The 14946-nt window shown below is 42.0% G+C and overlaps 1 protein-coding gene across 4 annotated transcripts in view; it reads left to right on the forward strand.

Annotated features, from left to right (window-relative positions):
• The window catches only part of rbl1 (retinoblastoma-like 1 (p107)), a 93634-nt gene that overhangs the window by 33853 nt on the left and 44835 nt on the right, over positions 1-14946 (forward strand). For all 4 annotated transcript variants that reach the window (XM_060836586.1, XM_060836588.1, XM_060836589.1 and 1 more), the window contains 2 exons: positions 3419-3583; positions 13294-13426. In XM_060836586.1, coding sequence (XP_060692569.1) covers positions 3419-3583; positions 13294-13426 — 298 coding nt within the window. The remainder of the gene's footprint in view (positions 1-3418; positions 3584-13293; positions 13427-14946) is intronic.

The following is a 14946-nucleotide window of genomic DNA, read 5'->3' on the forward strand; positions in this document are numbered from 1 at the left end:
TCAATTCCCGACTCAGGCGACTGACTATGTGGAGTTTGCACGTTCTCCCCGTGTCTGCGTGGGTTTCCTCCGGGTGCTCCGGTTTCCTCCCACAGTCCAAAGATGTGCGGGTCAGGTGAATTGGCCATGCTAAATTGCCCGTAGTGTTAGGTAAGGGGTAAATGTAGGGGTATGGGTGGGTTGCGCTTTGGCGGGTCGGTGTGGACTTGTTGGGCCAAAGGGCCTGTTTCCACACTGTAAGTAATCTAATCTACTTCCCAATGGCTCCTTCACTTCAAGGTCCCTGATCAGTTCTGGTTTATTGCACGATATCAGATCCAGAATTGCCTTCTCCCTGGTAGGCTCCAGCACCAGCTGTTCTAAGAATCCATCTCGGATGCACTCCACAAAGTCTCTCTCTTGAGGTCCAATGCCATCATGATTCTCCCAGTCTACCTGCATGTTGAAATCCCCCATTACAACTGTAGTAACATCTTTGCAACAGGCCAATTTCAGCTCCTGATTCAACTTGCATCCGACATCCAGACTACTGTTTGGGGGCCTATAGATAACTCCCAAGAGGGTCACCATCCCAGCATGGCCACCCCACCCCCTCTACCCGTCAGTCTGTCCTTACGATAGCATGTGTAGCCTTGAATATTCATTTCCCAGCCCTTGTCCACTTGAAGCCACGTCTCAGTTATCCCCACAATATCGTATCTGCTAATTTCCAGAAGAGCCTCAAGCTCATCCATCTTATTTCTAATGCTTCGTGCATTCGTGTATAGTATTTTTAATTTGTTACTGCCCTCACCCTTCCCCTCAACTCCTATTTCACTCAACCTTACAGCATGATCCTTTTCTGAGTTTTCTGCCTCATTGATACAGTTGTCTTTCTTGACTTCCCTTGTTCTAACTTTCCTTCAATTTCCTTCTTAAACATCCAGTTTGTCCCCTCCCCCCCCCGGCTACTTAGTTTAAACGTAGCTGTGTTGCAGTAGCAAACCTGCCTGCCAGAATGATGGTCCCTAACCTATTAAGGTGCAAACCGTCTCTCTTGTATAATTTATGCTTACCGCAAAACATACCCCAGTGATCCAAGAATTTAAATCCTTGCTTCCTGCACCAGTTCCCCAGCCACAAGTCCATTATCTCCCTGTTTCTGGCCTCACCAGCCCGAGGAATTGGAAGCAAACCGGAGATAACCACCCTGGACGTCCTGATTTTCAGCCTTCTTCCTAGTTCTCCAAAGTCCCGCTGTAGTATGTTCCTCCTCTTCTTCCCAACATCATTTGTGCCGACATGTACCACGTGTAGAACACACCCACCCACTCAAATAACAATCACTTACCTTCCCAACTGGCTTTGCGCTCCGACTTCACTTCCGCCCAGCTCCCGCTGCTCTCTGCTGCAAAAAGCAATCTTTAATCTGTTCAGGCAAGAAAACTCTGTCAAAACTAAAGAGGTTCCTCTTTATATAAAGATGTCACTTTCTAATTACATTATCACAACCCAAAGCTAATTTTAGCTTGAGCGAAATTGGGAAGCTCCTCTAATATTCTGCAACCCATCCTGTTTCAGAGAACAATCAACTACACCTTCTGTGTTATGGAGCAGGGGCCAGACTACCTAATCACCTGGTGCACCTGGAGTTAAATTTGGTTCTGTATTCTGGTCCATGCAATTTTGATTAGGAGCCTTTAGTTATCTCAGATATAAATATTGTACCCTAGAAAATATGCTGCTTCCTGTATATCATGTTCCTTAGCAACATTAGGTTAGGCATTCACTCGACTGAGACTTCATTTGCTAAGACTTCAATTACTTGCAGATCATGTATATGCATTGGTATAATGCAGTTTCTTGTGCTGACAGGTCAGCAGTGGACTTGATCTTCTCCATTTACCAGGTACAAGAGAAGTATAGGGTACAAGATATACATCTTCACTTTTGCAGATCTCACCAAAGCATTTGCCATTGTCAGCAAGGCAAAACTATACAATATATTGAAAAAATGACTGCCACCAAGGCTTCTCTGTCTGCTCCATTCATGAAAGTAAACTTGTTTGCAACTTCTTCCAAGAGAGGAATTCAGTGAAACAGTGTTATGTCCAAGCCTGCATTTTGATATGTTCCTCTTCAAGCTCCTTCCATTATCTTCAGGGAAGGTAGTTTACCTACAAGTGTACAATTTATGAAGACTGAAAGCAGAGATAAAAATATAGCATACTGATCAGAGAAATCTTCTAAACTGGAAATGAAACTCCACTATAAGCGCTCAGATTTGTGTCTCCCTTATGGTAAGCACCAAGAAATCTATAATTAAGGGTGGGGTTTTGCTTCTCCACCCTTGATCTTGGATTCACTGTGACATAGTAGTCCTTTGATAGAGATTTTGATGCATACACTGAGAAAATACAGCTACACCTTTGACTGACTCTCAAAATGTGCTCGAAATAACATTAAGCTGACTTTTGGGACAAAATTGCTAATTTGAGCCTTTATCTTTGGCACCTCATCATGTAGTTGTTAAACATTGACAATTTACAGCTATTAAGAAAGGAAGCTTTGCATCCTTCGTCTTTTCTGTTTGCGGTGCATTGTGGGCATCCAAAAGACAAAATCATGAACGCAGTGGTCCTCTCTTAAGCCACATGCAATGAGGGAGGTGGAGCCAGAAGATTAATAGGGCATCTGAAGCCCTGATTCAAGGGTCCTTTGCCATCAGGCCTGAAACATTGGTTATCACACCTAGGTAGTGCTAGCTAACAACAGAAGAAAAAGACAACAGCATCTAGTGGGCTGGAATGTGCCACACTGACAACGGCTTGGTAAACAAGTGCCAGCACCAAAATCAGCAAACTACAATGACGTTTGGTTAACCACATTATATGTGGTACTTTTTGCAGAGTCTGTCGCTCACATATTAATTTCTTCAGCCGTCAACAAACGTATACCCATAGAAATAACCCCATCCACAACCGATTTGATTTGTGGTATTTATATCATTTTTCAGAGATGTACGTTTGCCAGCAACAATCCCAGAGAAGAGGATGTTTAGTTATTGATAATGTTCAAGATTGAAATCTTTCGGTTTTTGAACAGTAACATTACTGGAACGGTGTGGGATAAATTGGAATCAAGGTAGATCCATGATATTAAATAGCAGTGAAGACTTGAGGTCCTGCAAAGTTTGCTTTTATTTCTTATGTTAAAAGCAATCAGAATTGTAATAACAAGCCGTAACGTATGTGAAGGTATTCATTAAATTCAAAGTCAAATGAGCAATATAAGATGAAACAGTTCATTAAGTTTGATAGAATGTTCTATCCATTATATCTTGATGGTGCAGTATAATGAAAAGTGATACTTAGAATGAATAGTTAATCCAAAAAGAGCTAAGGTCAGTGACACCCATTATGGAACAACATTCTTTCAGGTGATAGAAGTGCTTATTCGGGCAGAGGACGGTCTTTCTCGTGACATGGTGAAGCATCTCAACAATATTGAAGAGCAAATTTTAGAGAGTCGAGCTTGGAGCCATGACTCAGCTCTTTGGAAAGCTTTGTTTGGAACAGACAGTAAGGTTCCAACATGTGAAGAGGTGAGTGCAGATATTCTATACATTCATTTCACTAATATTTATTTCTTAAGTTATTTTCTTCTTGATACGTGAGACCAAAGTTTGATGTTAACTTTCTGGAGCTGAATGGGGTGTGTTGGGGCAGGTGATCAGCTGATTTGCATATCTGTATGGCTTATTAATTTGGCCATTATACTCCATAACATGTTTCCACTTCAGTAAGAGTTAAAACTTAGAAAAAGCTTCTTTCTGGTCTGATAAAGGTTGATCATTTTTCATCATCTTTTAGTTGATTCAGAGGCAACAGGACCTGAGGCACATGTTACTTGAGTCACCATGAATATATGGAAGAGGTTCAAAAGAAACGTTTTGCAGCTTTTTTTGAGGATGTAATTAGCAGATAAGGGGAGACTGATGGATGTGGTATATTTAATTTTTTAAAAAGCTTTCAATAAGATATTCACATAATTGGTAAACCGGGATGGAAGAATATATAGGCATGAATTGAGAACTGGTTAGCTGACCTGAAACGGAGAGCACAAATAAATGTCGTTTTCAGAATGGCAGGTGGTGACTGGTGAGATACCGCCAAAATCAGTGCTTGGGCTCCAACAATTCACATTTATATCAATGATTCAAGTGTAGAGATTCATATTCCCAAGTGTGTAGCTGTCGCAAAATTAAATGGAAGTTGTGAGGAGGTTGCAAAGATGTTTCATGGGAATTAGCAGAGGATAAATGAGTGGACAAAGGACAACAACTTCATAGACGGGACGGAATTTGGATGACGTTATCTACTTTGGTAGGAAGAAATGTCATAAGGCTAGAAGTATTAAATTTCAAGGGGGCATGGACATACAATTTCATGAGAAAGCAAGCAATTAAAGAAGGCAAATGGTGTCTTGGCTTTTATTACAAGAGGATTTGACTATATGAGTAAAAATGTCATACTGCAGATATATAGAGCCTTGCTGAGACACACTTGGCATACTGTGTACAGTTTTGGTATCGTTACTGAAGAATAGATATACTTGCCATGGAGGGATTGCAACATTTGTTTTGCTCAAAAACTGCATGAATCCATGTAAGATTCTGTAAATCCCTTTTTTAGATTAGAATCAGTCTGAACATTGGGGCACAGACAGCCTCACACCTTCAATGCATTACCTGAGCTGACATGGCACCTGTTGGTTAAAGTTCACTTAAGAATGTAACTTTAAAAAAAGTTCTGGCATTTACATATGGAAGAACTGAAACCAACATGGTCATTCTAAAAGATGAGAGACCTTAACAAACAATCCAGGTCTTTTTCAACATTTAATTTCTGTTGCATCACACTGTAAACGTTTGCTATAAATTTTGTTACAAATAAGTCTTACAATCTTATACTCCACAACCACCTTATGAAGGAGCAGCATTCTGAAAGCTAGTGCTTCCAAATAACTGTTGGACTATAACCTGGTCTTGTGTGATTTTTAACTTTGTACACCCCAGTCCAACACCAGTACCTCCAAACCAAAACTAATTTGTGGGATGGAGGGTTTGTCCTTTAAGGAAAGGTTAAGTAGACTGAACCTTTATTTTCTGAAGTCTAGAAGAATGAGACATGACCTCATTCAAAAACATTGAATACTTTCAGGGATTGGTAGGGTACCTGCAGGAAGGTGACTTCCCCAGCTCACGCACATATGCATGTTGAGGGGGATGTCCAGAATCAGACACATTCTCAGTATACAGCAATGTAAGACTGAGATGAGATGAGATGAAATTTCTTCAAGGGTGGTGAATCTTTGGAACACTGCTTCAGAGAACTATGGAGGCTCAACTGTTTCCATAGATCCATTCCATATTTCCAGTGAACTCTTGAATCAATCGCCATTACCACTGGTTGTTTCTCTCCTTGCAGGGCCCTTAGCAGAAATATTTGCATCATCTGTAACCACGGGTGAGGTGCCTTTATTTAAGAAAGTCTGTAAGGAGAACCCTGGGAACTATATTTTTGTGAACCTGAAATCAGTGGTCAGTAAGTGTTGGAACTAATTCTGAAAGGTAGGACTTACATGCATCTGGCGAGGCAAAGACTGATTAGGAATAGTCAGCATGGCTTTGTGCGAGGGAAACCATGTCTCCCAAACTTGATGAGTTTTTTGAGGAACTATTCAAAATAATTGAGGGCAGAGCAGTAGACAATGTTTATATGGACTTTAGTAAAGCCTTCAACAAGGTTCCACATGGTCGATTAGTTAGTAAAGTTAGATCACATGGGATTCAAGGTGAGCTTTCCAATTGGATACAAAATTGACTTGACGATAGGAGACAGAGGTGGTGGAGGGTTGTTTTTTGGACTGGCGGCCTATGACCATTGGTGTTCCACAGTGTCCACTTTTATTTGTCACTAATGTAAACAATTTGAATGAGAATATAGGAGGCATGGTTAGTAAGTTTGCAGGTGACACCAGAATTAGGGTGGGCAGTAAAGAAGGTTATCTAAGATTATAAGAAGATATTGATCAATTGGATTAATGGGCTCTGGAGTGGAAGATGGAGTTTAATTTAAACAAATGCAAGGTATTACATTTGGGTAAAATAAGTAAGGGCAAAACTTAACTGTTTGAAATTTGCATCACAAGTAGACAGGGTGGTTGAGAAAGCACAGCAGGCCAGGCAGCATCTGAGGAGCACGAGAATCGATGTTTCGGGCATAAGTCTGAAGAAGGACTTATGTCCGAAACGTCGATTCTCCTGCTCCTTGGATGTTTCCCGGCCTGCTGCGCTTTTCCAGCACCACACTTTTCAACTCTGGTCTCCATCATCTGCAGTCCTCACTTTTTCCAGGGTGGTTGAGAAGGTATTTAACACACTTGTCTTCATTGCTCAGATCTTTTGAGTACAGGAGTTTGGGCATCACGTTGAGGTTATACAGGATATTGGTGAGGCCTCTTCTGGAATTGGTTGGCTTATCATTTAAACCCTTGTTGAAAAGGGGTCTAATATTTGCAATTCTCCAGTCATCTAGCATTAACCCAGAGTTTAAGGAAGTCATTGCAAGTGCCTCTACAATTTTCATTCACTTACCACCATGTCATCAAATCATAAAAGAATGGAGGAAAAAGCTGCAGCACATTGGTTAGCACTGGCACCTCACAGCACCAGGGACCCGGGTTCGATTCAGTGTCTTTTCAATTTGAAATATAAATACTCATCCAAAACAGTAAGCTTTACAATTTTGAACGCTTCTCATGACTGAATCATGGTCTGTCATCATTGTCTGGTTCATATTGTCATCCTTGTTAGAAAAATATGCAGAGTTACACAGAGTTATACAGTTCAGCCATGCCCTCTTCATCTGTGGCACTCCTTTTTGATCAATAATTTGCCCTGTTCTTCCTTGGAATCCCTACAGTGTGGAAACTGGCCATTTGGTCTAATGAGTCCACACCAACCCTCTGAAGAGCAACCCATTCAGATCCATCCCTCTACCCTATCCCTGTACCAACCATTTCCTACGCATCTAACCTACACATCCCTGAACACTATGAGCAATTTAGCATGGCCAGTCCACCTAACTTGCACATCTTTGGACTCTGGGAGGAATCTGGAGGAAATGTGCCAGTTCCACACAGTCACCTGAGAATGGAATCCGACCTGGGTCCCTGGTGCTGTGAGGTGCCAGTGCTAACCAATGTGCTGCACTTTTTTTCTCCATTCTTTTATGATTTGATGACATGGCCTATTAAATAAGATATCTAATTTCTGTCTTGGTTATGACGTTATCAGGTAGTTGCAAGGGCTACTTTAAGCCATCATTGGTTGGGTAAAAATATGTCCAACTTGGTGCTGAGCTGATTTACACCTGACCATTCGTAACAGTCCCTGATCTTCTCGAACGCTGTGAGGAAGACACTATGATTCTACAAAGGGTTCAAATAAGTTAAGCGAACTGGCATTGAATGGATGTAGACTTATCCGTCAAAATGGAATGATTTTGGAGTCATAGAAATGTAGAGCATCGAAATAGTACCTTTGATCCAACTCGTGCATGCTGACCAGATGTCCCAACCTAATCCAGTCCTATTTGCCAGCACTTGGCCCATATCCCTCTAAACCCTTTCTATTCATGTAACCATCCAGATGCCTTTTAACTGTTGTTATTGTACCAGCCTCCATCAATTCCTCTGGCAGCTCATTCCAGACATGTACCACCCTTTGAATGAAAATGTTATCCCTTGGGTTCCTTTTATATCTTTCCCCTCTCACCCTAAATCTATGCCCTCTCGTTCTGGACTCCCCACCCCAGGGAAAAGACTTTATCCATTTATCCTATCCATGCCTCTCATAATTTTATAAACCTCTATGAGGTCACCCTCGGCCTTAGACGCTCCAGGGAAAATAGCCCTAGCCTATTCAATCTGTGTTGTGGTTCTGTTCGCCGGGCTGGGAATTTGTGTTGCAGACATTTCGTCCCCTGTCTAGGTGACATCCTCAGTGCTTGGGAGCCTCCTGCGAAGTGCTTCTGTGATCTTTCCTCTGGCATTTGTAGTGGTTTGAATCTGCCGCTTCCGGTTGTCAGTTCCAGCTGTCCGTTGCAGTGGTCGGTATATTGGGTCCAGGTCGATGTGCTTATTGATGGAATCTGTGGATGAATGCCATGCCTCTAGGAATTCCCTGGCTGTTCTCTGTTTGGCTTGTCCTATAATAGTAGTGTTATCCCAGTCGAATTCATGTTGCTTGTCATCTGCGTGTGTGGCTACTAAGGATAGCCGGTCGTGGCTAGTTGGTGTTCATGGATGCGGATCATTAGCTGTCTTCCTGTTTGTCCTATGTAGTGTTTTGTGCAGTCCTTGCATGGGATTTTGTACACTACATTGGTTTTGCTCAGGCTGGGTATCGGGTCCTTCGTCCTGGTGAGTTGTTGTCTGAGATTGGCTGTTGGTTTGTGTGCTGTTGAGTCCTAGTGGTCACAGTAGTCTGGCGGTCAGTTCGGAAGTGCTCTTGATGTATGGTAGTGTGGCTAGTCCTTTGGGTTGCGGCATGTCCTCGTTCCGTTGTCTTTCCCTTCGGCCTCTGTTGATGAAATTGCGCGGATATCCGTTTTTGGCAAATACATTGTATAGGTGTTCTTCTTCCTCTTTTTGCATTTCTGGTGTACTGCAGTGTGTTGTGGCCCTTTTGAATAGTGTCTTGAAGCAACTTCTTTTGTGTGTGTTGGGGTGGTTGCTTTCGTAGTTCAGGACTTGGTCTGTGTGTGTGGCTTTCCTGTATACCTTTGTGGTGAATTCTCCGTTAGGTATTCTCTGTACCATCACGTCCAGGAATGGGAGCTGGTTGTCCTTTTCTTCCTCTCTCGTGAATCGGATTCCTGGCAGTGTGGCATTGATGATCCAGTGTGTGTTCTCTATTTCTGTGTTTTTAATGATTACAAAGGTGTCATTCACATATCTGACCCAGAGTTTGGGTTGAATTTGCGGTAAGACTGTTTGTTCTGATCTTTGCATTACTGCTTCTATGAGTCCAGAGATGGGTGAGCCCACGGGTGTGGCGTTGATTTGTTCATATATTTGGTTGTTAAATGTGAAGTATGTTGTGAGGCACAGGTCCAATAGTTTGAGTATGCCGTCTTTGTTGATAGGTTCAACGTCCTGTTGTCTGTTCTGTATGTCCAGCAGGTTGGCTATTGTTTCTGATGAAGGGCTTATGCCCAAAACGTCGAATTTCCTATTCCTTGGATGCTGCCTGACCTGCTGTGCTTTAACCAGCAACACATTTTCAACTATTGTTTCTCTGGCTAGGGTTTTGTCGATAGATGTGAACAGTGCCGTTACATTGAATGAGACCATGGTTTCTTCCTTGTCTGTGTGTATATTTATGATGATGTCCAAGAATTCCTCTGTTGATTGTATAGAGTGTCTGGATCTGCTGATCAGGTGTTTCAGTTTCTGCTGGAGCTCTTTAGCCAGTTTGTGTGATGGTGTCCCTGGTAGTGATACTGTGAGTCTGAGTGGGATGTCTGGTTTGTGCACTTTAGGTGGTCCATAGAATCTGGGGGTGTTGTTGCTTTCAGGTTTCATTCTTTGTAGGTCAAACCTGGTTATCTGTCCGTTTTTGTAGATTCCTCCGTGTGTTGTTTATCCTATTGGTGAGCTGTGGGGTGGGGTCAAACTCCCTCTTTTGGTAGGTGTTGGTATCTGCAAGTAGTTGTTGTGCTTTTTGGATGTAGTCTGCTTTGTCCAGGATGACCGTCATTCTGCCTTTGTCTGCTGGTAGTATGATTATGTTCTAATCGTTTCTTAGTGATTTTAGTGCTTCCCTCTCCTTGGTGTTTGTAGAGAACAGCCAGGGAATTCCTAGAGGCATGGCACTCATCCACAGATTCAATCAATAAGCACATCGACCTGGACCCAATATACCGACCACTGCAGCTGACAGCTGGAACTGACAACCAGAAGCGGCAGATTCAAACCACTACACATGCCGGAAGAAAGATCACAGAAGCGCTTCACAGGAAGCTCCCAAGCACTGAGGATGTCACCTAGACAGGGGGCAAAATGTCTGCAACACAAATTCCCAGCTCGGCGAACAGAGTCACAACGAGCACCCGAGCTACAAAACTTCTCCCAAACTTTGAACACCTACGGGCGAGAGACGCCAAGACAAGCCAGGAAATGGGAATTCTGTGCCAACCACCTAAGCGCCACATACGAACAACTCTGGTTCCTGCATGAATGCCAAAAGAATTGAATCCTTCCACAATGTGTCAGATACAGACCACCAGTCAACAACCCACAAGCCAGGGACACAGCCAGACAGAACGGATTCAGGATGATCCAGGTAATGATTACAGACGCTCACAACAGACTTCACAAATACAGACAAGAAATTGCGCGCCAAAAATCGTTAATTTCAAAAACCACTAATCAGGAATGGACCCGGACCATAGAACAGGCCATCACCATAGGACAGAACAGGACCACACACCGCAAAAAAAAGCACTAAAAGAAAAAAATGGCCAAACTAACACACAACAGAGAGGACACCACAACACACACCCTGGGTTAGAAACTTCTCCCACGGACAGCTCACAGACGCGGAAAGAACAATACTGGCCAAGGGACTCAACCACAACCACATGGAAACCAAGACAGCAGACTTCCTAGCAGCACTAGAATGCATACTCAGGAATAATGGACTGACAGAAGAGACACAACAAACAGTGAGACAAAGTATCGTACCTCTGATAACAAGGAAAAGACAAACACATAACCTCAACACCAAGGAGAGGGAAGCATTAAAATCACTAAGAAACGATAAGAACATAATTATACTACTAGCAACGAGCACCCGAGCTACAAATCTTCTCCCAAACTTTGAACTATTTAACCTGTCTCTGTAGCTCAAATCCTTCAACCCTGGCAAGATCCTTGTAAATCTTTTCTGAACTCTTTCAAGTTTCACAACATCTTTCTGATACGAAAGAGACCAGAATTGCACCAATATTCCAAAAGTGGCATTGCCAATGTTCTATACAGCTGCAACATGACCTCCCAACTCCTATGTTCAATGCTCTGACCGATAAAGGAAAGCATACCAAACACCACCTTCACCGCCTATCTCCGACAATTTCGCTTTCAAGGAGCTATGAACCTGCACTCCAAGGTCTCTTTGTTGAGCAATTCCCCAGGACCGTACCATTAAATGTATAAGTCCTGCTCTGATTTCCTTTTCCAAAATGCAGCACCTCACATTTATCTAAATTTTAAACACCATCTGCCACTTCTCAGTTCATTGGCCAATCTGATCAACATCCCATTGTACTCTGAGGTAACTTTGAGATCCACTGCACAATGAAGTTCGTGAGACATGATTTCCCACACAAAAAGCCATTTTGACTATCCGAAATCAATCCTTGCTTTTCCAAATACATGTAAATCTTGTCCCTCAGAATTCCCTCCATCAAATTGCCCACCACTGACATCAGACTCACCGGTCTATAGTTCCCTAACTTTTCCTTACCATCATTCTTAAATATTGGCACCACGTTAGCCAACTTCCACTCTTCTGGCACCTCACCTGTGACCTTAAATGATCCAAATATCTCAACAAGGGGCCCAACGTCACTTCCCTAGTTTCCTACAGTTCAGGGGCACACCTGATCAAGTCCTGGGATTTATCCACTTTTACATGTTACAAGACATCCAGCACCTCGTCCTCTGTAAAATGGATATTTTTCAGATGTCGCCATCTATTTTCTCACATGATATATCTTCCATGTACTTGACAGTAAAAACTGATGCAAAGTACTCATTTAGTATCATCCCCCATCTCCTGCAGCTCCACACATAGGCCACCTTGCTGATCTTTGAGGGGCACTATTCACTCCCTAGTTACCCTTTTGTCCTTAACGTATTTGTAAAATCCCTTTGGATTCTCCTTAACACTGTTTGCTAAAGCTCTCTCATGTCCCCTGTTTGCCCTCCTGATTTCCCTCCTAAGTATGCTCCTACTTCCTTCTTTTTCTTTACCAAACTCTCAATCTCTCTAGTCATCCAGTGTTCCTTATACCTACCAACCTTTCATTTCATCCTGTCAGGAATATACTGTCCCTGGATTCTTGTTATGTCATTTTTGAAGGCTTCTGATTTGCCAACCATCCCTTTACCTGTGAACATCTGCCTTCAATCAGTTTTTGAAAGCTCTTATCTAATACTGTCAAAATTAGTCTTCCCCCAGTTTAGAACTTGAACTTTTAGATCCAATCTATCCTTGTTCATCACTATTTTAAAACAAATAGAATAATGGTCGCTGGCCCCAAAGTGCTTCCCCACTGACACCTCAGTCACCTGCCTTGCCTTATTTCTCAAGAGTAGGTCAAGTTTTACACCTCCTCTAGTAGGTACATCCACATACTGAATCAGAATTGTTTTTCCTACACACTTAACAAATTCCTCTCCATCTAAACCCTTAACATAGACTGGGACTGCCATAGTGTTTGGAAAGTTAAACTCTCCTACCATAACCATCCTATACTTCTTACAGATAACTGAAATCTTTGAAGTCTGTTTTTCAATTTCCCTCTGACTATTAGGGAGTCTATGATACAACCCCAATAAGGTGATCACCCCCATTCTTATTTCTTAGTTTCACCCAAATAACGTCCCTGGATATGTATCCAGGAATATCCTCCCTAAGTATTAACCCTTATCAAAAATGCCACTCTCCCTCCTCTCTTGCCCCACCCCCCCAACCCCCTTTCTATCCTTCATATAGCATTTGTATCCTGGAACATTAAGCTGCTCGTCTTGTCCGTCCCTAAGCCACATCTCTGTAATTGCTATGATATCCCAGTCCCAAGTTCCTAATGCTGCCCTGAGTTCATCTGCCTTTCATGTTAGGCCTCTTGCATTGAAGTAAATGTAATTTAATTTATCAGTCCTATCTTGGTCTCTGCTTTGTCCCTGACTGTTTGACTCCCTTCTTTTCCCAACTCTACTAATCTCAGGTTGATTGGAGTTGTCTAACATCACCTGAAGCTCGTCCCAAGTTCAGTTACTACAAGTTGTACCTTTAATTATTATATTGCACAATTCCTGATTGTCAGTATTTTCCTATTGTTTGTGTACTCTATTGAATTGAGTGCTTCTTTATACATGAAATGTTCATGTATGTTGGAATTTTAACACAGCATGAAAATTAATTATTTTCAGAAGGATCCCTAAAACTAATTGTGCTTTCAGGTGACTTTTCCCTCCAATTTTGAAACTGGTAATGGAGGTCCCACCCACCTGCCAATGATGCCATTGTCTCCTATAGTACACCCTCGAGTAAAGGAAGTCCGGACAGACATTGCTGCAACCATTAACAAACGAGGTAAGTTCTTTGCTCACACACTGTTTCCTCTCCTTTCAAAGCTGCTATCTTGCTCGATTGAAGACACATTCAAACTATCCATTCAAACCAGTAAACATTCCAGGTTCTGATGAAGAGTCACTGGGGTTGAAATATTAACTCTGCTTTCTCCCCAAAGATGTTGCCAGACCTAATGAGTTTTACCAGCAATTTAGGTTTTTATTTCAGGGATCGAACATGTTTGTCACTTGCCATTTCCATACTCATTTCTCTCATTATTTGCAAAGCCTTTTCTTCTCTCGCTTGAGATGTTTGACTATTTCTGTTCAGCAGTGTCTTCACTAGATCGTGGCCATTAATTATTCTACCAATGGCTTTGTTTCTCAACATAGACCAGTACAGGAAAGGAATGGTCCCTTCAGACCACCGTGATGCCTGTGCTGACCATGATGCCATTCTACATTAACTCCATCTGTCTGCACATGGTCCATATTCTTTTATTCTCTGCCTGTTGATGTGACTGTCTAAATGTCTCTTAAATGTTGCTACTGTATTTGTTTCTGCTACTTTCCCTGGCAGCAGTTTATAGGTATGTAGTACCCTCTGTATAAAAACTTGCCTCACATATCTCCTTTAAACATTCCCCATCTCACCTTAAATCAATGGCTCCTAGTGTATGACATTTCCACCCTGGGAAAAAGACTCCAACTATCCACCCTATCCATCGGTCTAATAATTTTGTGCACTTTTATTAAATCAATCCCTAAGCCTCTGACAAGTTAGTGACAACAATTCAAATTTATTCGATCTCTACTTATATCTAATACACTTCAATCCAGGTAGATTCTGGTAAACCTTTTCCGCATCTTCTCAAAAGCCTCCACATCCTCTTTATAGTTTAGCGACAAGAACTGCACACAATACTCCAGATGTGACCTGACTGAAGTTTTATTCAGTTTCAACATGACATGCTAACTCTTATATTCAGTGTCCTGACTAGTGAAGGCAAACATACTATGCATCTTATTTACTTCCTTATCCACTTGTGTTGCTGTTTTCAGGGAACTGTGGACTTGCACCACAAGATCTCCTCAATATCAGTGCTCCTAATGATCGTGTCATTTACTGTGTACTTTCCTTTTACTTTGATCCCTTAAAATATAAATCCCTCACATTTGTCTGAATTAAATTCCATCTGCACTTTCTGTCTCCAACTGATCTATGTTCTGCTGTACCTTTGACAACCCTCCTCATTATCCACAACTCCTCCATTCTTTCACAAACTTACAAATCAGATTGAAAAGTCCTTTCTATGTACATATAGATTACAAAAGCAAAGGTACTTGCAAAACACTACTGACCACAGACGACCAGTTGGAAAAGCTCCTCTCCAGAACTACTTCTGCCTTCTATGACTAAGCTAATTTTGTATCCTTCTTACTAATCAACATTGATCCCATGTGACTTAATCTTCTGGACCAGCCTACCAGGAAGGACCTAGTCAAATGCTTTAGTAAGGTCCATATAGACAACATTCCCTA

The sequence above is a fragment of the Hemiscyllium ocellatum genome, chromosome 15 (assembly GCF_020745735.1).
Source record: "Hemiscyllium ocellatum isolate sHemOce1 chromosome 15, sHemOce1.pat.X.cur, whole genome shotgun sequence".
Classification (NCBI taxonomy): Eukaryota; Metazoa; Chordata; class Chondrichthyes; order Orectolobiformes; family Hemiscylliidae; genus Hemiscyllium; species Hemiscyllium ocellatum.